Here is a 24,740-nt window from a genome sequence, read left to right as displayed (position 1 = left end):
ACATTGACTTCGTACACGAAATCATGTTTTTGAGCAACACAAAATCATGTTTTTGAGCAATTTTTGGTCCGAGATGCACTTATATAATGTTGCATAATTTCAGAACCACGTACCCGGGTGACGCAAAATTGGTCTCAAAAGTTGCGAAAGAACTGAAAGTAAAAAAATTCAGCAAGCGGCGTAGTAAAAAAATTTCGCATGGCAAAAATATTGCACGGATCATTGAGGGGGGGGGCCTCCAAAGCCCCCAGCCTAGATGGGGTTAAGACCCGTGCTACTCCAATAATGAACAAAACACAACATAAAAGATCTCTGAAAAAATGAATGTAATTTCACAAACTTTATTTAATACAACATGATTTCAATTAATTCGATAAATATTTGATAATTCAAGGTGATTCAACATCAAGGCATGACAATAGGAATTTGCAGTATAATTATTTATCAGGACGAGACAGTTTAAAGCATTTCATTCTACAGCTACAAAATGAATTTTTAAATCTATTCATCGTGTGACAGCGATTGCAGCATAAGTGACTGTCATTTTAAAGTGATATTTCATGAAATAGACCAGGGGGGAGTTTCACAAATATTTAAGTGGGACTTGGAGTCAAATATAAAGTTCAGTTGCCTGCGGTATATAACGCATCACTTCATTGGTCAGATCATGCACAAAGGATGCATACCAACATGGATCCACCAATCAGATTACATGTTTGATAGGCATAAGCATGACCCTTAGTCATACTTTGTCAAACACACCCCCTAGTTTTAATAACATTTGTTTCTGTGTCATTTGAACTTGTACATATAAACTCCCTTGCAAGTGAAAAAGCTCTTGTTTGCCAATTTCATTATTGTATATGATAGAAAAATACAATTCATGTGCATGATCAGACATAAATCTTGTTTTTTCTGAATGTATTTTTACATGCTATATATACTGACTCAATGGTAATCTTTTTCTATGTGATAGACTAGATCATGATGGAAATAAAGTACCAAGAAATTAATGACTATTTGTCTTGTTTTCTATAATATTTTCAAATGAGTTTCAAATAATATACGTCACAACTTCAATCTTTGAGATATCCTTGTAATGTAATTACCCCCATTTAAATTTACTACTCATACTAAAAACATTTTTTCAAATAGACCAATGATCCCTCCTGTGCAATAGTATCTCATTTTTATATTATAATATACAATACATACTAGAGTACTGAATATGAATACGATTTCACACATGATAGCAAGGAATACATGAAGTTGCATATACATGAATGGACGGTGAAAAAAATATGCTCAATGTGCACAAAATCAGTGAGCAAATATTCACAAAAGGTGAAAAGAATACATACAGATACACTTATATATTTACATGAATTAAGCTATATTGAGGTCCGTGTTCTATATTTAGACAGGATCTTCATTTTCGACCTCAATTCATAAACCATTTATAAATCCTCTATTTCATCATTGGAATACAGTGCCACATACAACCTATGCTCTAATACAACACCTGGGTGGAGTTAAAGGTGTTCTTAAGTTTTGCACATGACATGTGCAAAAAAAAGTTTCATGAAAGGAATTGTCAGACGTTTTAGCCGACGAGTCCTATTTTATTCACACTTCCACAGTTACCATAGGAACTGTACTTCTAAGCCAATCAAATTCAAGGAAAGTGTCAGATCAGAAATGTTAACAAAAGACTCCTCTTCTTTGGTGTCAATTAAGATTCTAAATCATTTTGTTCCCATTTAACTTAAGTCTGGTGTTTGTACATTACAAGTCTTAACAAACACCTAAATAAAGTTGTTGAATAACTCTAACATTTAATGTTACTGAAATTTACCTCCCCATTCTGTTAAGAAAACAAAAGAGGGAATATTTCATCCAGCAGGAAAGGGTAACCAGTTGGGTATTAACTTGTGAACAGCTTTAATAAAACACCATCTTGCTCAAATTAATGCCTAAATGTGTCAAGGAAAGTGATTAGCTTGATGATTATTATTAACACCCATTTATGAAAGATTTAGAAGGGCAGTGATATAAACAGGCAACGTGTGTGTCTTAACTGAACAAGATTCAGAAAGTTTTGAATTCACAGTAACGGGTTTAAAAAAGAAAGTGACTTTATCAAATTCACTTGGATTACATTTCTGTGCTTTAAAATGTATCTATTGGAAATTATTTCCCAATTATGTACTACTTATACTACCATAAACAGTTAATATGATTGTTGTTTAACAGCCAAGCAAAATCAGTATTTCCATGGAAACATACTGACAGTATGATAAATTTTCTAAACATTCTGCTGATACCCAAATCAAGATACCAACAGTTCTCCGGACGACTAAAATAAGATCCTTGACAAAGCAAATGACTTTGAACTCCTCAAAAAAACTGCCACAGTGCACTGTATAACATGTTAATATCGCAAACATTATACAGATATTTCTGAGTGATAGTTCCTACCACATCTTCATTGACTAGAGAAAAGGTAAAAAAAAATCATACAAGCTCTAACTACAACCATTATCCCCTTGGCATTTGTGAGTTTTTCAAGACTCTAAAAGTGAGCTGTCTACATATCTTCAGCTATAAACAAATTGAAATACAAAAATTATCTTTGTATTTGATAATGATGATTATAAAAAAATGAGGTAATCAACAGGAAATTCACTTGATTAGACAATGCCCCCTTTGGCAATAATGATTACGTTTTATGATTTACATGAGAAAGTAATCTAACCCTTTCTAAAAATTCAAAAGTGTGTTAGAATGGTGGTATAATGCAAGGCAGAGTAATTTCAAAAGCATTGCATTTAGATAATATATAACCCACACACCTAAACACTGCACTACATACTTGGGTAGAGCAAGCAAAACATTTTTGCAATATCTACATCACACATTATGATTATGAAAATAGACTATTTCTGCATAATGTTTTTGAACACCACAAAAAATAATGAAAATTATTGCATGAATACATAATACGAATAACCACATTGTATATGCTTTCCGTAAAACAAAAGCATATGGTGAATAAACCAAATGTTATGCATGATTAATGCACATGAAAATAATGATGCTTATATATTCAATCCAATATTTGATGGAGAAGACACATCCACTCAACAAAAAAATTAATTTTTAAACAATCACCTCAAAATCTAAGTGCCAAAGCCTGTCATCAAAAACACCGTAGCTTTACAAATCTGCTCATAACCTTTCTACACTGAATGAATATACCACAATGAACCTGGATGACTTTTCAATGTTAAAGGCCCTACAGGTGAACTAGCAACAAAATGCTGATGGATTTACTTATCATCTGGGGTAAATACAAAGTGTGGTGGTGCTCACTTACTTAGTTACGAATTACACTTATTGCTCCTACTGGGACATAGGTCATCAAAGTTCCTCCATGCAGAGTTGTGGACGTCAGTGACAACATGCATCAGGGGCTCGCAATACAGCTGAAAATGGCAATTGCTGCCAATTACCATTCGGTAATTAGAGTTTTCAGCTGTATTGCGAGCCCTGTATTGTCGTAACTGACGTCTGCAACTCTGTCACTCATGTCCGCATATGTAGATATCATGTGACTTCTTCAGCCAATCAGAGACATGTATCCTGCAAGACATGGTAAATAAAGTGGTGCCTTGGCACAGTATATATATAGCCTGCCTACATCTTTTGCTCATTCTCCTGAAGACAAGAAAACACGTGGAAATATTGAGTTCTGGTTTTGATTTTCAGGACCAACATATGTATGTTAATTGTGAAGCCACAAATGAAAAGGCACTACATGTTTATTTCTTTTGTGGTATCGTAATAATGTTTATCCTCTGCAGGAGAGTGGGACGAGACCAATTCACCCCCAAAAAATGAATGTCTACAAGACACAAAAGTGGTAGTACCAAACAAAATTAAACATGACAGTGCACATGTATGAAAGAATATGCTGCTTGCAATTCACATCATCTTCTCTGACAATTTACAAATCTTTGGCATAACATTGAATTGAAAGAATGATAAAGCACATGAAGCACACTTTATTCATTTTCTGAAAAGCTATGTGATCTTGGATTGGGTGAAAGAGCTTAAAATCAAAGGAGGTGGCAGAAAACTGAACTTTTTCATCTACATGTACATGTCTAAAATTTGGATAAACAACTCTTAGATCATCATTCACTCAATAGGACTATTCTATGATGCTATATTTCAGAGAAGAGGTTTGCATTGATCGGGGGGATCATGGAATGAAATACAGTGGAATGCGCCAACATTAATCACTATACAGTAGTTATCAGAAATCATATAACACTGGAAAAATAATATGATAAACAACAATAAAAAATAATAATTTGAGTTATTATTGGAGCAGAAAGATATGGAATGCTAATGAATGAAAGCCTGGCAAGTGATTATTTGCTCCTTCTTAGTTATACATCAGTAATACCCCCCCCTAAAAATTCCAATTAACATGAAAGAAGAATGAAAGTTATGAAGGAAAAGGAACAGACACTTCGAATGCTCAATGGTATGGCACTAAAGAAGCTTAAAGATGTGCAACAAGTTCTTCACATATTGATCTTGTATTATCCTGGGACCATTTTATGAAATTTGTCATTAACCAAAGCTTTCTGGGCACAGCCGCATAGTTTGTGCATGATCATTGTGTCATGCAAAATAGTGACTAGCTCATCTCTCACAACAAAAAACAGAAAAATAACATTAGCACACCCCTCCAAGAACAGAGGTTGTCTATCAGGAAACAATCACCGATATTCTTGACGTCATTGACTGATTTCTGCATGATCAGGTCTAAAAAGTTAGTAAGCACAGAAGACTTTGGCTTGTTCCTCTAAGAACAGAAGTTGGTCCATGACGAAGCAGTCACTGGAATTCTTTACAAGATCCCGTAGCTTGTGCAAGATCACATTCAAATGTTCATTGGTTTATCTACCATTCTACTATTTAATAAGCAGAGGAAACTTTGGCTTGCTCTTCTAAGAACAGTAGCTGATCTATGAGGAAACAATCACTGACATTCTTGACGTAGTCCCGTAGCTTGCGCATGATCATGGTGTCATCCATGGTGTCCTTCATATCACCAAACCTGGCATCCTTCAAGAAGGCATAGGCAGTCTTGAAAGACTCCTTCCCAAACTTCTTCTCACATTCACTGTACAAGGTTGGGTTAAGGAAACTTTGAAAAACAAAAAAGAGTTATGAATTACACCATAAAGTTAGATTTGTCTATTCATACAATACTTCGAAAGGTATTTAAAAAAATTGGGAAAATAAAGATTACAGATTACCCTGCATTCAAGAATTTTTGATGGGTACACAATCATGATCAGTAAGATCAGAATGTGAAGAACAGAGTCTACACTATTTGTATTGTGGCCTTTAGACCACACTTCATTCACAAAGTACATATCATTTTAACCATGCCGTGTTAATTTTTCAAAAAAAATTATGCGGATATGGACTGAAAAGGAAATGATTTTAAAGAATGAACATGTAATGAATTAAGTGGTATGTAATATTTTTCATTCAATTGAGGAGAAATGGACATAACATTCCATATAAATGCCTATTTTGTCTGGAGGTAAACCAGAGTTTAATAATGGGAATAGAACACCTAATCATTTTTCAAGGATACGCTCTGAGGTTCTGAATCTTCTTAGCTCTGACAGAAGGTGAGAAGAAGCCCACGGTATCATCTGTGATGGTTGCATTTTGATCTGCCATGAACAAATATAGGGAACATATTTAGTATTCACAAAAATTCACAACAGTTTATTTAAAACAATATCATCAACACAAATATGAATGCAATTCAACTAAAATGAAAGAAATGCCTTCATAGAAGACAGATATTTTGGAACAGGTTACCATTTCATAAAGGTTACAACTTTCAATTAGCTGAGAGTCTGTGATGCCAAGTTAGTACAAATTTCTAAAGTGCTGCTATGCTCTATGATATAGTGAACAGGTTTCACCTGCTAAATTGCCCATGAGACTATGTTCAATACAGGTGATTGATAAAGTTTGGTAAAAACTGAAATGTGAAAGAGGGAAGGTAAAGAGAGAAAGAAAAGAGACAAAGAGAGAAACAAAGACAAAGAGAGGCTGATATATGTTTTTTTTTTTACCTGAGGTTGTTTTATCTAGTGCATCTTGCATACAATCCATCAGTGCCGAGTAATCATCTTGACCGTCCTAAATTTAACAACAAAAAATAACAACTCAAGAGTGAACAGAGAACTATGTAAAACAAAGTCTAATGTATCTTGTAATAACAACATGCATGTCAATGGAGAGAATCCAGACAATCGATTCCATTTAGTTGTAAAATATACATTCATATATCATTTATATTCAGTGACTGTGTAAAGGCCACTCTGACTGCAGCATAGAGCAGGACTGCTCAGTGTCTTCTCTCTCATCCTTCTATTCCTGCATGGACAAAACATTAGGGGATCTGGCCATTGCAGAAATAGTTGTGATCAAATTCCAACTCTAAAAATCAAATGCAATGAGACTTTCATCCTATCAAATGCACATTTTGGACTTGGGCTTGATTTTTTTTACCTGTGTTTCACACAAATCTAACTGCCCGGAGCCCCATGACCCTGTTGCATAAAAGTTACTATTATGGTAAGTTTGCCATTCAATAGTAAGTAGCATGGTTACGCTGATCAGCAGCCAATCAAAGACAAGGGTTCCATACAAGTTACCAATGGATGGCAAAATGCAACACGGCCAAGGATAGCTGATATCCTGGGTGTGGTACATAAATATACTGAATGACATTTTGAGTCACAAGTTTCCTAACTGAATGGATTTTTCCAAGACTGAAAAACATTCAATCCTACCTCTGGTTCTGACCCTGAATCTGATTCAAAGTCCTCGTGTTGAGAATAGAACGTCTCCGCTGCATCCGCATCATCAGGTATCTCAGCTGCTATCATTTGCAACTGATTCCTCATCTCATCCATCGATGTCATCCTCTCCATCTTCTTAATCGTGGGTGTCCTCCGCTCCTCCTCGGCCGGAGGTGGGGACCGCGTCATAGCAGGCTTCTTCTGAGGCGAGGAGGGTGTGGTTGCCTTCTTCGGGCTGGCACTCTTTGGCTTTCCGTTAGTGGCTGCTTTTGAGGAGGGCGTCGTCTCGACCTTGGACGACTTTGGATTGGAGTTCTGCTTGCTGACTGGCTGTTTCTTGACCGGTTGTTTCTTGGCAGGTGCTTTCTTGTTTGAGGTTTGCGGGACACCCGGTGGGGTTGCGTTGGCAATGTCTGGGTCATCTAGGTTGATTGATTTCTTCATAGGGGTGATTGGTCGGTTGTCTGAAGATGGTGTTAAAGTGCTATTGCCAGCTACACCAACAATAGATAAGAGATGTGAAAACATATAAGTCTGTAAGTTCATTCTACAACTTATAAACGGTTCCCAGATCTTTCAATGTCTGCCATTCCTACACAGAATCAAATATTACATATTCATATTCTTAAAATTCATAAAAAAAGGAAACACGAGAGTACAAAAAACAAGGAAATGGCAATTCCATAAGTTGTGGAAGATGTTTATTTTACGATTTCTTTAAAGGTCACAGAATGAGTGACTACCTTTCTGGAATAGATGATGAACATTTGTAAGAATTTTTCATGCATCTGGGGCAAAAGCATTTTCTTGTTTGTGTCTTTCTCAGCAACTACAAGAGCTTATTTTATGACCTCTATCATGAGCAAAATGAACTATGTGTACATTATCCAATATAAGTGAGTATATACCCTCATGGATGTGTTGGTTGTTGTTACGTGTAGCTTGTGTACTGCATCTTATCAAGAAAAAATGCTTTATAGTCACAACTATTGAGGTTTCTTGTCATGTATTCTCTATTCTTTGAGTTTAAAAAATTCTATCTAAAAGATCTATCTATCTATCTACCCAGAAAGGCAGATGTTTTTAAGAGGAGTGAACTCACTTCTGTTGGATACTGGACATTGAAGTGCATCTTGTACACTAAGGTATCTTTGCATAGACCCCCTAAAAATAATAAAATGATTCTTACCCCCTGCATATGGATTTGGTGATGATGCTGGTTTGATCGGCCTGTCATCGCTGGATGAATATCTGGGTGATGGCGTTCTTGCAGGAGCTAATAAAAAGGGGGAAAAATTTCTAATGAACTGAGAGTGAATGAGGAACATGAATTATATAAAGGATACTCCAGGTTGAAAAATATGAAGGAACAGTGATGTTTCTGTTTCAAAATACGGTCTTTTTCCATTTCTGAAAATCTATAAACATTCTGTTGTGTCCTATAACATGATTTCGCTTTTGCAAAGGGAAATTCAATGAATTTTCACATGATAAGTAAGGAACCAAGGCAGAATTTCCATTTTGATTAATCGGAAAGTAAAAAATCGCTGTCCCTAAAGATAGGATGTGATGAAACATACAAATTCATTTAATTTTTAAAAAGCTTTGCATTTTATGAGTCAAACATTCAAATTCATGCTGTCATAAACATGCCTGATGATGTCATATCCCCACTTTTGTTATTTGTATTTTTCTTTTTGTTACATGAAATCTAATTTCATTTTCATGCATACATCCAAGATCATAAGGGGGGAGGGGCATGATGCACCCCCCCCCCCATCTTCATGTCCTCAATACATCTCACATAGCCTAGTCAATTTAGGGTTAAGTTCTCCTTCATGTTTTATAAAACTTGTCAATGGAAACCAAATATCTGTGAAATTTTAGAGAGACCAAATAAACCGTCTTGTATCTTGTATAGGTGGATCGCTATAATTATTAATAGATCACACTGTGATGTCCTATCAGAAATTGTCATTTACATTACAGCATAAAAACAAGGGGTCCATTTCATAAAGTTGTTCGTAAGTTAAGAGCGACTTTAAGAACGACTGGTGAACCTTTCTTACGCGCTAAACCATCGCATATTGTATACCATTTACCAAAAGAAAAGATCACCAGTCCTTAAAGTCGCTCTTATCTTACGAACAGCTTTATGAAACACACACAATCAGCCTTAATAGCCCCATCTCAAGTCCTTATACCTGGCCAGGTTTATTACCCATGATGCAACTTTCTGAGCAGTGCACATGTAGTCTTGTAATATAGGCCCATTTCAATGATAAAAGGCTAACTCACTACTCATCACATTCGCACCGCAAGAATTGTTTCCAGATAGCAAAACAGGTACCTTTCCCGGCAAAAACATTTTAACTTCTCTACATGAATAAAATTACAGGCAAAAATTATCCTGTTTTACTAATCGTTATCTTGAAAGGTATATTTTAATGCTACCTATCAATAAAATACGGTCAATGAGAGACAAAACACATTGTTGTTCAGTTCGCTCCCCTTTTAATGGAAAGACAAATGTCAATTTCCTACCTTCCTTGACTGTGCCAATGTCTTCTCTTTCCCAGTAACCATCTTCCCCTGTGTAGGCCGGGGTACCATCCTCGTAGTATACACTGATGTTGGGAGCCTGAGGAAGCATTGAACCTCTGAAGGCTGGATCCATGTAAACCTGAGGGTTATCACGCACCCATGGAGGCATAGGCTGTAAGGGAACACACAAGAACAATAATAATAAAATTACATTTCTACGGCACAAAATACAGTCTCACATATACATGAATGAAATATTCAAACTGTTTACATACAATATGATCATTGAAAATAGCAGCTCAATTTAATATAGCATGAGTGTAAACTTTGTGATATTGAAATCCTGAAAATATTGAAATTTTGATTTGATATTCATGTGAAAACATTTTCACACAGAAATGAATGGGTATGACCATTTACTTGTGGAAATATAATGAAAGATATATCAATTTTCAGGCAAGTTTTTGACCTGAAACTACATTCATCCGTTTGCTAATATTTTATTATCATTATCTTGAGTTTTTTGTAATAGAGACATGTATTTTTAAAATTATCTTTAAAATGCAACATCCATTATCCTTTATGATAATATCACAACATGGACAAAGTTCACTGACCCTAAATAAACTTTGACCTAAAACTCATGACACATGATCAGTGGCACTTGATTACTATTATGTCCAAGTTTCATGAAATAGAACCTCATAATATCAAACTTATTATGACATTTCAAAAACTTAATAACCTTGTTTAAGATTTAATATTGATGCCGACACCGCTACCATCAGAAAAGCGGCACTGCATACCTATGCGTCGCTCCTACATGTACTATTCAGACAAGGTAAAAACTGTATTCATATTATTATATTTGCCTTGACATTTGAATCAGAAGTCAATATGAAATATAATTCATAATACATAATGCAATCATTTATCAAATTTGGACTGACAAACATTGCACGTTTTCTTTTTTTTACATGAAAATATCTTATATTTTACAATTAATGTAATAAAATGAAATAACAAGAGTGAAAATAATTGAGAAAATTTTGTCTTTGTTTTTTCATTACTTGTTTGTCTATTCACTACATAAAAAGATTCTTACCTCTCCTCTCCCTCCTTGCCATGCTGGTCTTTTTTGCGTACCCATTGTTTCTCTTAGTATGTCCTTTCTTATCAGGTTCTCCTGTAAATTATTTCTTGCATGCATGCTGAAGAATGAAAGAAAAAGGATTAAGTAGTAATAATGATAACAAACATTTATACAGCACCATCTTTCAAGAAATACTCTATTCCGGGATTTAATATCATTGTTACCCAGTTTTAGCTAGAGTTGTCACCTGGAGCACAAAGGTTGAATTAATAATAATAGGTACTTATATAGTGCTGTATCAATGTACGACTACTCAAAGCGCTTCACATATTTCCAAGCCACAGGGCCGCTGGAGACTCTTCTTCCATAGAGTCTGAACACGTGACCCGAGCCCAGGCCGTCAATATGTGGCCTCGAGCCGGCTGTCGCGACTTGACTACATCCCTGACGCTCATCCACCTTACCTCAGTTTTCTCGCTTCCTGATCAGCTTTCTGTTGTTTCCTCAGGAGCATCTTCTCCTTTGGGGTCAGCCCCTGGAGAGGATCTTTCTGACCTTGCTGCGGATTGGGGTATGTCGTCTCCCCTCCATACTCTGCTACCTCCTCCTCTTGTTGGCGTTGCCTCATGGATTCATTCTGGAGATCCTCATAGTGGGTTTTCTCCCGGTACATCTGGGCTAGCTCCTGTGTGTCCTGGCTGAGTTTCTTAGCGTCCTCTTCCTGTTGGTCACGATACTCTGCTAATCTGTTCTTCATTTTCTGTTTCAAGAGAAAAGAGATTATTTTTCGTCTTGTCAACTGGGCTTTTCTGAACAATTTTTTACAGGAGGGGGGGGGAGACTGGGGCGACTCAAGTATACTGGTAATGGGAATATTTTCAGCCTTGCCAGTATTTCATCCTTTTTCATTGACCAACCTATTATCCACAGTTCCTAAGCCCCTCATTTCAGGAGTTACCTCTCAAGAACCCCATTTCATGTTAAATTCCAGTTCTCAATCAACCCCATTTGCAGAGGGCCATTTATCTATTAAGCCCGTCATTTTATAGCAACTTCAGTTTTTAAGGGTATGGTTTCAGAATTCAAGGGCCGCAAACCACTGCACCTTCCAAACCCGAGCACCCCTCACAGGAGGGGGGGGATTGCTTTGAACCCCCTCCCTTCAGTTGTTGGCCATGAGGGTCTGAAAAAAACAAAATATTGTACAGACATTAATGCACCTGTAGAGAGTGTCACGATGTTGTGTTTTTTCCACTGAAGAAAATTAACATCAAATTTACCCATGGGGCTGAGCATTCCCCTCTACTTTGCACAACACTATACTTCAACAGCACTTTCAACAGTAGATATCGTATCACTGCATAAAAAGATCTACACAAACAAATGATATAACTACTGCATGAAAACGCTCTCATATCACTCCCATCTTGTATTCGCTGCACTGGCTCCCTATCAAAAATCGGATTATCTTTAAGATTTTGTTGCTTGCTTTTCATAGTATTCTTGGATCAGCACCACAATACAGTCTTTCATTTACCAATCACTACAGACCAGGCAGATCTTTGCGCTCATCCACCTCTGGCTTCCTTGTCATTCCAAAACTTTCAAAAACTTTGGGGGAAAGATCATTTGCTTTTGCATGCCCCACTTTGTGGAATAGCCTTCCTGAAGACATAAAAAAATGTACCTCTGTCGAAACTTTCCAAAAAATTCAAAAATTGTTTATTTAACTCTTAGCTCTTTATGTGCCTTGAGCACTCTACAGAGTGGATTTGGTGCTTTATAAGTCACATCATTATCATTACATCAACAGATCTCATATTACTCCATAAAGAGATACTACATTCCTGAATCAAAGGATACCAAATACGAAAAAATATTATTGCATTATAAATCAAATATTAAATTGATTACAACGAAGAAATACCTACCTCTATATGTCGTGTAACAAATGCAATTTTTGTAACTTCAGCTGCTGATGGTCTTTTGGCAGGATCTCTATTAAGCATTCTAAAACAACAAAGAAATAACATCATAAAGAAGCATGCTAGTAATCATAAGTAATATGAAGCTTGGCCAACTTCTGTGGAATATTTCAGGTGCCATAGTAGTTTTCAAAATGCTGCAATATATTTTATCAAGAAAATTTGAAGAGTAATTTAATCTGTTCTCCATAAATTACAGCTTATATTTACGAGTTATTTCTTTAATGAGCACCACCCCCAAAAAAGGATGAGAACTCTTTTATGTGTGTTTAGGAAATAGGTGCCACTATCTAAGTCAACCGAAAGTGGCAATGCAACCAAATATTCTGAGAAACTAGGAACTCTTCATCATCATCATCATCATAAAACTGTTGAGCTGTTAAATCCTCATTGTTGGCACATACCAGTATGAAAACTTCTACATATTCAAGATGACAAGATGCACAATTTTTTTCATCAAAATTGGTGAAAAACTACAATGACTTCATAATATATCATTGGCGTTTAATGAATTTTCAGTATTCTGATTTAATTCTACTCCTGATTCTACATCATTTCTACACCTATGTGTTGGCTCAGTTGGTAGAGCGTCTGTCTCAAAACCGGGAGGTCTGGGGTTCAAACCCCGGCTGCGTCAGACCAAAGACATTAAAAGATGGGAAATGCTGCTACCCTGTTTGGCATTCAACGATTAAAAGGATAGAGCCTCGTCGATCTGGTGCTGCACAGTGGCTGCCAGGCCAAAGATCAATTGGGCAAAGCAAATTTTCAGAGTATTTCATTTCATGTCTATTTCGAACAATAAAGTATTGATTTTCATCATTTCATATACTTACACATTGAGTATTTCTTGGATGTTCTTATCATATTGGTTAGGAATTTCAGGGGTTTTCCCTTCTACAATCTTGTACATGACACCCATCAAAGATTGTCCTTCAAAGGCATGTTGTAAGGCACACAGTTCATACAAAATACATGCTATTGACCTGTATAATACAAAAGAGAAATCACATGCAATGCAAAAAGTTAGCTCCTGCCTACAAAATAAAATATAGGAAAACACAAATCAAGTAAATTACAGTAGCATTCAAATTAAGAATAAAAAAAACTTAAATCTCTACTTCCAAATTAGAACCAGACACTGAACATAAAAACCAGACACAGACCATAAACTGGGCCTATTTCATAAAACTTTTTATAATAACAAATTTGCAAAAACAGTTAAAAGCTACTGAAATCCTTCTATCTGATTGGTTGATGGTAAATTCATTATAGAAGTGTTTATGAAATGGGACCCTGGTGCATTATGATGCATTGAAGCACCCAAGTCATGTTGCGACTCTCGTGAGTGACGTCAAAATCCTGGTCATCACATTAATCACTGAGAGAATGATTGTACGTGAAGATCTGTCACAAAACAAGATGACCAAGTCCACAGGAACATCCTGCAGTGATGCTAAAAGGCCACCCCAGGAAAATGCGGACTTGAATAAATAGAGAAAAATCAAACTAGCATATTGCTGAAAATTTCATCAAAATCTGATGTAAAATAAGAAAGTTATGACATTTTACAGTTTCGCTTATTTTTCACAAAACAATGATATGCACAACTAGGTGAGTCAGTCGATGATGTCCATCACTCACTATTTCTTTTGTTTTTTATTGTTTGAATTATACAATATTTCATTTTTCTTTATAGATTTGACAATGGGGACCAACTTGACTGAACCATATAGGATTAAACAATGCTAATTCCACATGTTCAGGGAGGAATGAATTGTTGTATCACTGGACAATGAGGAGAAAATTTGAATTATTCATATTTCATATGATAAAATACAAAAGAAATAGTGAGTGGATGATGTCATAGTCTCCTCATTTGCATACAAGCCAGGATGTGCATATAACTGTTTTGTGAAATTAAGCAAAACTTTAAAATGTCATAACTTTCTTATTTTACATCAGATTTTGATGAAATTTTCAGTGTTATGCTTGCTGGATTTTTATTTACTCAAATCAACTTTTTGTTGAGTCGGACTTGTCCTTTAAGTGCATAAAAGAGCAAAGGATTACGACAAAACAAGGTAGCTGATTGACAATGACAACGGCATTATCCGCAATATACCACTGGTACCTGGCAATACCTGTCCGAGGAAAAGACTGCCACACTAGAACCACCTCCATTTAATCTCCTCTGTGAAATGCACACATTCCCTGACTGCTTCCTTCCACGGAGAGTGACATCATCATCTTTCATCTGACAAATTTCCTTGTTTTTCTTTTAATGACTGAGCAACAATTAGGTTTACTGTCAGATAATAACAACTTTTCAATACTACTACTAATGATAATAATATACAAAATTTATGAGGCGCCTATTTATCCAGTTGCCTATTCAATGGCGCACTATATATTACCCGGCTATAGCTCCAGCTGCGAAAGGCGCTTGGTGCATCCTTCCATTCACCTCACCTGGGTCGAGTGCAGCACAGTGTGGATAAATTTCTTGTTGAAGGAAAACATGCCATGGTTAGGATTCGAACTCACGACCCTGTTTGAAAGGCAAGAGTCAGAACCACTAGACCACGACGCAATCACAACATTTATCTTTCATGATATGTACCCTTGACTTTCAAGAAATTCCTTGGCCCATAGGAACTGTGATGTATCCTTACCAGACGTCTGATTTGCTGTTGTATCCTTCATGTTTGAGAACCTCTGGGCTCATGTAATACGGTGTCCCAGTGAACGTGCTGGCCATGTCAGTCGTTCCCATCAACACCCTGGAGATACCAAAGTCACCAATCTTGATCATGTTCTTCTTTAGAAAGATGTTCCTGGTCTTCAGGTCACGATGCAACACTCTCCTGCAGGAAGAAGGACAAGGTTTGTTAAAGCGAAATCTAACCTCGGTAAAATAAAATGATTTATGTTCAAACAAGAGAAAAGAACTTTGTAAGTTTGAAAGAAATTGGATAAGGAATAAGAAACCTTATGATTGCTTTAAAAAATGAAATCACTATGACTATATAAATCTTAAATTTGGCAATCTGGTGAGTAGAGTAGAGTGTAAAATGAGGTTGGGACAACTATTCACATTAATTGTCAGAAATTAGCGTTGTTTGCCGAAGCACTCACACTTGTAAAAATAATAATGATAAAAATATAGACAACAGATTTATATACATCTTAATGGAAGAAAATATCATTCTCTGTCAATATTTTGAAAAGATGACATTAGAGTCATATTTATCTGTACCCTAACCTGAGAAATACCTGAGGAGCAAATTTGTAATTCACAAAGGTATATATCAAGTTTGTACAATTCAAAACTTTTTTATTATTATTAGTTTGGCGTCACCTGAGCCTGGGAGGCACAAAGCGAACTGAATCACTATGACCCACAGGTCTCTCCTCCCGATATAACTGATTGGGGGAATGCAGGTGGACCACTACACCGGGGTTTCCCCCTACTCTTATACGAATAGTGCAGTGGGTTCTTAACGTGCAAAGGTGGTGACTCTCCTCTACACGGGGCCCCCATTTAACGTCCTATCCGAGGGACGAGAGGCTAACTGTTGTTGGCATAACTTAAAACAAACCAGACAAAGAACTACCTTTTATGCATGTGCTGCACTGCTAGAGAGAGCTGAACAAACCAGTCCATAACCACATTCTGATCAAATTTCTTCCCAGCTTTCTTCCATGCAGTGATCTTATCATCCAAGTCGCCTCCCTAAAGAATAAACAAATCAACATTTTGCAATTAAAATTCATAAATGTATTAGAAAATATGATATTTTCAAAATCAGTGGACAGGGGTACAATTTAAGATATAAGTCAAAGATATTTTGACAAGCTACATGTATTTACATCATTTATCTGAACACATCTGTTTTAACTGCCTGTGCGCTGGATTTTAGAAAAAAATTGGACAAATCCTAATGACTTCAATGTCAAAGAATTCAAACCGAACTCTCACCTCACAGTATTCAGTGATGATACAGAAGAACTCTCCGTCGAGGAAGCTGTCGTAGAATTTGACAATGTTAGGATGCTGAAGCTTCGAGAGGAGTTTGGCTTCGTGCATGGCATCTACCGTTTCATCAGGGGCCAAGTCTCCACAGGATATCTCTTTTAATACTTTCCTAGAGATACAACAGTGGCACCGATTTGATAAAGTTTATGAATTATGAAGATTCCATTACAAGTTACTCTCAACCAATCAGATTGCACCATTTCTGTAGCATGCAAAACTGATCATTGAAAAAAAAATATAGGCCTAATCATGAAAAAGAGCCAAGAGCCCTATTTCACAATGAATTACAATTAAGTTAACTACATTGTACCCTTACAGCAACTACAATTGAAACCTCATTATTCCTTCAGCAATTTCAATGAATATACAAAATTCAATTCAAGAAAAATTCAGAATAAAAAAACAGACATGAAACAGTTTTTTTGGTTAATATATCCTTCTTCTTCTTCAGGGTAGACCTTTGTCCTTCATACTTGAAGATTAATACAGGCGATTTGTGTGTCTGGTGCTTGTGCTTGACGGTGCAGTTGAACAAAATAAAATCAAAGGTGCAAGTAAAAACAGTGGCTGGCATTTTAGGCTGCCTGCATCACCATCAGTCTCTGCCGGAAGGACTCGACTGATGGGGCGGAGCCATCCTCTTGATGGTTCTGAAGGTTCCCATGGCGAATGTGTTGTGGTTTTCATGGTACAACATGTATCTATCTTGGGCAATTGAAACATATCATAACAACTTCAAGAGTGCAAAACCTGGCTGCAATGGTCCTTCTTTCCGACCGAAGTTTGCACTCTGAGAAACGGTTAGTCACTTCCAATTGAAATGTGATGAATAGAGTGACAAAGAATAAGGGATGGTAATTCAGCTTACAGTTGTACATTTTTAATGATATCATAGCAAGAAGTTTGGGGATTTTTTTTAGGAAACGAGGATAATAAATTTTGTAGATGCACATAGACCAAGCCATAATGTTACACGTGTACAGGCATTTATCATGCCTGACAAATAATTTTCACTTACCACTGTTCTTCGCCTTTATCAGGATTTGCCTTCATGTCAAACACCAGGAATGCTGTCCCAAAGTTCCCACTACCGAGTTTCTTCTCTACGCGGTAGCGATTGGCAAGGACTCGATGGTCACTCTTATCCTCCTTCGGCTTTTTAACCCCTCTTGACGGTGGCATGATGATGGCTGGTCAGTGCTGGTCAACCATTACCTATGGGTCAATAAAAGTTTCTATTAGTTTAATGAAACAGATACAGAGGCTAGGCCTGTCCAATGTACACTACTTTCTACTATTTCATTGTAATAAAATATGATTGGACATATACAAAGTTTTAAACACAAGATGTGTAGGATAGAGCTTACAAGAACTTTGTCTAAACAAGTAAGTAAGTAGCAAGAGTCAACATACTCTTGATAAGCGTCTTTGGCTTTTGACAATTCCTCCGTATTCAGGTTTACATGTTTTATTTCTTTGGTTGCGGTTCTTTGTATTTTTGTGGTCTTTGAAAATGTTAACTTTTGTATTTTTGTCATTTTTAACCAACTCTTGTTTGTATTATTTGCTCAATTTGAATATGGAAATAAATGAATTGAAATTTTCTTGGGGTCTATCACAGAATATCAGAACATTTGTCACATTTACATTGCAAGGTAAGTTGCGCAGAGTGGATATGCTGGAAGAATACACTAGGGGATTTCTTCGACGTGCTTTTGGAATACATGTATGGCGTGGTGCACTAAGTCAAGCCTACTGTGCCGATGGCCTGCACATACGCGCTGCGCGATTCAAAGGAGACACTCTCAATGACCACAAATTTAAAATGGCACTGACACAAAAATTACTGAATACAAACTGTTTACTTCTCATAATTTACTGCCATTTTATGTCAACAAGTGGAGGGCCTCTGGCAGTCTTGCCTGCATTACACAATTCAAAATAGCAGCAGTGTTGACTCTGAAAACAAATATACTGTAGAACAATCATTTGCAAAAAAAACACCATTCATTTTATGATAATGCAATATGTTCATTGACCTTAAATGTCATTTTCCCTAGATCTTAGACCGAAGACTTGTGCAAGACGATCAGTGGTACTTGATTACCCTTGAGCCCACATTTTCATAAACTAAATCCATAAACTTTTAAAGTTATGATGGCAATTCAAAAAATATCCCCAACACTGCCAAAGTTCATTGACTTTGGTCATGTGCCTGAAACTCATGCAGGATGTTCACTGATGTTTGGTTACTCTTATGTTCAAGTTTCATGAACTAGATCCATATACTTTCACAGTTATGACATTTAAAAAACTTAACCTTGGCTAAGATTTCATTTTGATTCCTTATTATAATCTAAGTTCATTGACCCTAAATGTCCTTGATCATGTGACCTGAAATTCACAAAGGATGTTCAGTGATACTTGATTACTATCATGTCCAAGTCTCATGAACCAGATCATTAAACTGTCAAAGTTATGATGGAAATCAACAAATATACCCATCGTGGCCAAAGTTCATTGACCCTACTTGACTTTTGACCTTGTTCATGTGACCTGACACTCGGGCAGGATTTTCAGTAATACCTGATTATCGCCACCACCACATGCATACTTTCACACATGCAATACACAGACCAGGGTTGGCGGATTTAAATCACCATGATTTTTTTTTAATCATTGATTTAAATCACTTCCATTGAAAAATGTACAAATCATGGACAAAGTATTTGTTCAATGCAGTTTTAATTCTTCAAGTCAACTGAAAAACTTTGAATTAACTTTATATCAACAAAGTCTTCATATCTACTTAAAACAAATTAAAATCAAATTAATAAAATCAGGTAATTCCTTAAAAACTACAGATGTATGTTGTCAATAGGTACTCATTTTTTGTAAATTATGTCGAGTTTTTCTTCTGAAATTTTACATTCTTTGTCAGTTATTATTAGTCAATTTCTTTCTTAACATAAAGTTTTCACATAATCCAAAGACTTTTCAGAGAGCAGTTTGTAAAAAAATATAATATTATATAAAAGTCAATGAGAAAAGGTTTGTTGGCAGTTTTCCAGTTTTGATCCATCGCCTACACATAACTACTTCTGTCATGTAAAATAAAAAAATGATACCTGCATGTAATCAACATATTTAACATGCCTCTTATTTCGTATTGTTACATTTATCATACATTTGATGTTTTAAATAACATAATTATAAAAATCACATTAACATAATGTAGTACAGTCATAATTTGACTGTTGAGAAAAGCTTTCTCTTATAAACCTTTTAAGTCACTGCAGCCCATTTTATGTTCAGTGCTACAAATAATGGAAGTTTTGTATCTGCATGTAATAATGGAAAGAGCTCTATAACAACAATTTGCAAAACTCAGAATAAACATTTAACACTGCATTTAAATGTTAAGATGCAGGTACTTCAGTTACAATCATTGGCAGTTGTAAGCTGTGTCTCATTTAAAATAAAATACTTCTTTTCGTAATACATATGTTGTAATTTAAGCAGTTTTGCCGTTTTTATTTTTTAAGTTAAAAGTAAGTAGATTTTTTTTCATACTTCATGGATCAAACAGATTTTTTTGTAGAGAATATGGGACTAAAAATTGTAGATTAATGTAAAAAATCACAGTAGCATAATGTACATGTAGTATAGTCACCCTTTGACTAATACCCCTTTCATAAACCCCATTAAAATGAATTAGGCGGCTAATAGCAGCATAATTTGGTCGTAAAATTGGAGGAGGACAAGAGTTATCCGCATTACTCTGATGCTGCTATTATCCGCATAATAGCAGCATCGGGACAAGATTTTGAGTTTATGAACGCATTTCCAAATTATGCGGATAATTGCCATGGTGCGGTCACAAGGTCACCCTTTTCCAACACAACCGCATCGGAGGGGGCGTGTCCAGTTGTCATGGCGATTATCCCCCTTTTTCAGGACGGGCGCTCGTAAAAATAATGCGGCTTATTTTCGGAGTTTATGAACGCAATTTTTATTGAATTATCCGCATTACTCTTAGGCGGCTAATTGGAGGATAGGTTTATGAAAAGGGTATTAGCTATCTCTTATATTGTTCTCCAAAACTGAGAGTTTTGCATCTATATCTGTAGCAAAAGAAGAACTTTTTATCAAACTAAAAAGATCCTAAACATATACAGTTGTAGTCTCTCCTTGACTATTGTAAAGCTGTGACTAATTGAAAAAAAAATCATTGATTTGAATTATTTTTCTTACAATATACATGAATACTAGTAATTTGCAAAGGGTTTGTTGGCAGTTTTGATAAGGGATTTTTTCTCTTGGATTTTTTTTAATATTTGAATGAAAAATCCCAGAGGGGAATTTTCTCTACTCACTGGGAATTCCCTATGGAATATTCCTTCATAGGCCTATGTATGATAGAATTAAGTTCAGATACATGATTCCTCAAATTTATTTTTAATTGTCCATTTTTACTGGATTTTAATTACAAAATATGTGGTTAAGAACAATATTAGGGGTGAAATGTATAACATCAATATTGATGTCATTGTAAGAGTAAGGGGGGGATAATTACCCTTTTTTTTCGAAGGAACTTTAAAAAAATAAAAAAATCAAAAAAATGTGATTCAAATAAAAAAAAAAAAAAAAAAAAACACTTTCAAGAAAAAACAACCACCAAGGGATCAGATGGTTTTCAAGACTTGTACAGTCTTGCCATACATAGATGGCCTTTCACAACAACTTAAACGCCGATTAGAAGGTCACGGTATCCGAACGGTTTTCCGCTCGGACACCACCTTACACAAACAGCTTGTACACCCCAAAGACCCTATCCCTGATCACAGACATGATGGCGTAGTATACAACATTCCTTGCCAGGGATGTGACGGGTCTTACATCGGAGAGACAGCCCAACCGATAGTTGAACGCATTTCTGAACACAAGCGCAATGTTCGGTTACAGCGAACCGACACATCCGCGGTGGCAGAACATGCTTGGGAGAAGCAACACCACCCAGATTGGGAGGGTGTACATTGCATTGCCAAAGAAAGACATTGGTATACACGCAGGATTAAGGAGGCTATTAGTATACGTCTTTGTCCCAACAACTTCAACAGAGACAGCGGGATCGACATCCCCAATTTCTGGATGCGAACCATCCGACAGCACAATACCCCCTTACCTGGCAGTGCACGCCGACCCGATCGTTCCCGGCCCCGATCGAGGGACCGCTCAGCTAGTCAACCCCCGCCCACGGGAAACTAGTGAGCCCGCCAATTTTTTGGTCTCATTTGCATATTGCCGACCCACGGCGTATTTGCATATACCCCCGGCTTATTTGCATAACTCCTGACCAATCGCACAACGGATCAGTGCCCACCTATTGTTCTCGCGTTCGTGCGTACGGTCTTGGAGGTTAGTATAAATAGAGAACGATATCAGATAATTTTCGTCACTTGATAAAGAGTTGCAGCGGCACTCGAAAGCTCGTGAACTTGTAAGCTAGTGAACACTTTTTGCGAGAGTGATCACGAATTTCCTAGAAAGCCAGTGAACACTTTTTGCGAGAGTGATCACGAATTTCCTTGTTGACCATAGTAGATTGCGAGACAAATGAATACCCTCTAGCGATAATAATAATAATAATAATAAAGGTATATTTACCCAGGGTAGCCACTTCAGTTCCGAAAACTGTTCTCCCAGCGGGCCCTGCTATTATTACCCGGCTAAGCTAGGCTACCTTCTCGGTGCACACAGCTTTTTGAGGAATTACTTCCTGCCGGTACCCATTTACCTCACCTGGGTCGAGTGCAGCACAATGTGGATAAATTTCTTGCTGAAGGAAATTACGCCATGGCTGGGATTCGAACCCACGACCCTCTGTTTCAAAGTCCGAAGACTAATCCACTGGGCCACAACGCTCCACGATTATTTCAATCCGCAATAATGAACCTATTTATTAAAAAAAATCTGATTTAAATAAAAAAAATCAGATTTTTTAAATTTTTTTTTAAATAAAAAAAATCGCCAACCCTGACACAGACAGATATTCGTTAAAAAATCTGACTCAAAATTGTTGGAAAAAAATGAATTTTGGGCATTTCATGTGACAGCTTCAAAATGCAACCTTTCTCATGAAGAATCCATGAATTGTGTGCAAAGTGAATGGGTGTGCAGACATGGGCTATTATGGTGGTCCCCAAGTCTGCGCACCTAACAATTTGGGTTAATGTTTACATAATTTCACAAAATCTTTCAGATAATAATGTTTTTTTTATATCATTATGAGTAGCCTATGTGTACCAAATATCCCCTTAAAAACTTTTAAGAAATATAGGATTTTCTTGGAAAAAACCTCGGGCACTCATTTTCAGATTGAAAAAAAATGGTATGGCAGTGTATCCTATTGTCGGACACCTTTATTTCAGTGCATAAAAAATGAAAACTAGAGGAAATACAATCAAGAAAAAATAGCACTTGCTATTCCAAATATTATGAAAATTATTAATATGATAAAATTATTTTATATTTACCAACCATTTTCTTTGCATCGCACTTGCCGCATACCCCTCCATGAATAACAATTATTTTCGTGCGCGACAAATTACATCATGATTCCGGACGCGCGTCGGACGGGTTAAGATATCCTTGATTATAATGATGTAAGAACAAATTTGTGTGATTTTTTTTCTTCTTATATCATATCATGAAGAAATTGTAACTTTTTGTTTGCTTTTTTTATGTCGAATCTGAGTAGATGGCGGTAATAAATTTGTGTTTGATAACTTAATTTATTTTATTTTTGGGGTTAGCTCCATGTTTCATTGCACTTTCCAGTGCTCGTTCGTATCGTGACGCTCATCAAGTTCTAGCGATGCGCTGCCGATCGACGGCTCTACTCACGGTTAACCTCGCGCACGGTACCTTGAGAACTAGCCATCGACGATCACCCACAATACGCCTCACCTCAAGTTCAACATTCGATCTAAGGAGCCGACGAGATTGAAATTTGGCAAATCAGGCCCATATTTCCGTTTTTATACTATATATCAATAATATATATATAAATGTTATATGATATTCAAGCATTTTCTGTCATTTTCGAGATAAATAAGGTAAAAGTTTGATTTTTCGCTGTGTTTTTGCAATCTTGTTCTAAGTATTGATCTGTGAAAATGAATTGCGGAAATCTTGCGGTACGAAATTGTTTTCGAATACAGTTATAATATATGCGAGTCCGAAATTACAATAGAGTCCGGTAATACAATACGTGACTATACCCCATGTCTGCACACCCATTCACTTTGCACACGATTCAGGGATTTTGATGAGAAAAGCTAAGTTTCGAGGCCGTCACACAGAATACCCAAAATTTATTATTTATCCACCATTTTGTGTCAGATTTTTAAATGAATATCTGTCTATGTATTGCATGTGTAAAGTTTGTGTTTGTTGCATATCTTCTTTCACTAGAATCATGCAGATATGTGTGTGCGCAGACAAAGGGAGACTGCGCAGACTTGTTTGGGGGAACTTGCCATACCATCCATGGCATTATGATTTGTTTTTTCAATCTGAAAATGACTGTCCGAGGTTTTTCCAAGGCAAAAGCATGGCAAGTGACCAAGAAAATCCTAAATATTTCTTTAAAAATATCATGAAATATATGGTACATAAAAAGAAATAAAAACTTCATGATAAATTGAATCCAAACTCAAATTGTTAGGTGCGCAGACTTGGGGACCACCACCATACGTTTACAGGCACTAACTACCAAGGAATCGTGTATTCATTATATTCGATTGCGTGCATAAAAAATTACACAGGCCTCCTATATCTATTGCTGAGTGAATGGGCTGAACAACACAGCAAGGGCGCCCAGGACACGGATGAAGAAGAAATTAGAAGATAACTTGAGGCTTAACTAGCTAGATCTTTACCTAGAATAATGTCGAAATCGTTTCTGCAGATGGAGGACTTCTCAGTTCTGTAATCAATCCTCTGAGCAACTAGGCATAAACATCAAGTAGGCCTACAACAATTCTTCAGTCAATGTTGATTGTCGCGTGAGCTGCATGTTTACAAAACCGTCTGCGTTTCTAGCGGAAGTGGGCCCATACCGCTAGCGTGTAGCTCGCCCCGGCCTCCAGGCTAGCAAGGCCGACGCGGGG

At 36.5% G+C, this 24,740-nt stretch overlaps 1 protein-coding gene across 1 annotated transcript; it reads right to left on the bottom strand.

Annotated features, from left to right (window-relative positions):
* Positions 1-337: 337 nt before the first annotated feature.
* On the bottom strand, positions 338-24,613 carry LOC121407051 (serine/threonine-protein kinase Nek11-like). The gene is made up of 15 exons (XM_041597967.1): positions 24,510-24,613; positions 17,585-17,781; positions 16,510-16,675; positions 16,145-16,263; positions 15,203-15,394; positions 13,364-13,513; positions 12,474-12,552; positions 11,007-11,302; positions 10,555-10,660; positions 9,450-9,621; positions 8,095-8,181; positions 6,897-7,399; positions 6,174-6,240; positions 5,681-5,762; positions 338-5,197 (listed from the first exon to the last, which is right to left on the bottom strand). Exons 2-15 carry the CDS (start codon positions 17,746-17,748, stop codon positions 4,990-4,992), a joined length of 2,391 nt encoding a protein of 796 aa, XP_041453901.1. The 5' UTR covers positions 17,749-17,781; positions 24,510-24,613; the 3' UTR covers positions 338-4,989.
* Positions 24,614-24,740: the final 127 nt, after the last annotated feature.

This window comes from Lytechinus variegatus, chromosome 2 (assembly GCF_018143015.1).
Source record: "Lytechinus variegatus isolate NC3 chromosome 2, Lvar_3.0, whole genome shotgun sequence".
Classification (NCBI taxonomy): Eukaryota; Metazoa; Echinodermata; class Echinoidea; order Temnopleuroida; family Toxopneustidae; genus Lytechinus; species Lytechinus variegatus.
This window is presented reverse-complemented; position numbering and strand designations above follow the sequence as displayed.

What these genes read in the sequence shown, in the direction of transcription:
- LOC121407051 (XM_041597967.1), bottom strand. Translation starts at nt 17,748, where the DNA reads ATGCCACCGTCAAGAGGGGTTAAAAAGCCGAAGGAGGATAAGAGTGAC. An exon ending in TCATCACTGAATACTGTGAG is followed by an intron (nt 16,264 to 16,509) that starts GTGAGAGTTCGG and finishes TTTATTCTTTAG; the next exon opens with GGAGGCGACTTGGATGATAA. An exon ending in ATCCAAGAAATACTCAATGT is followed by an intron (nt 12,553 to 13,363) that starts GTAAGTATATGA and finishes TTGTTGTTTTAG; the next exon opens with AATGCTTAATAGAGATCCTG.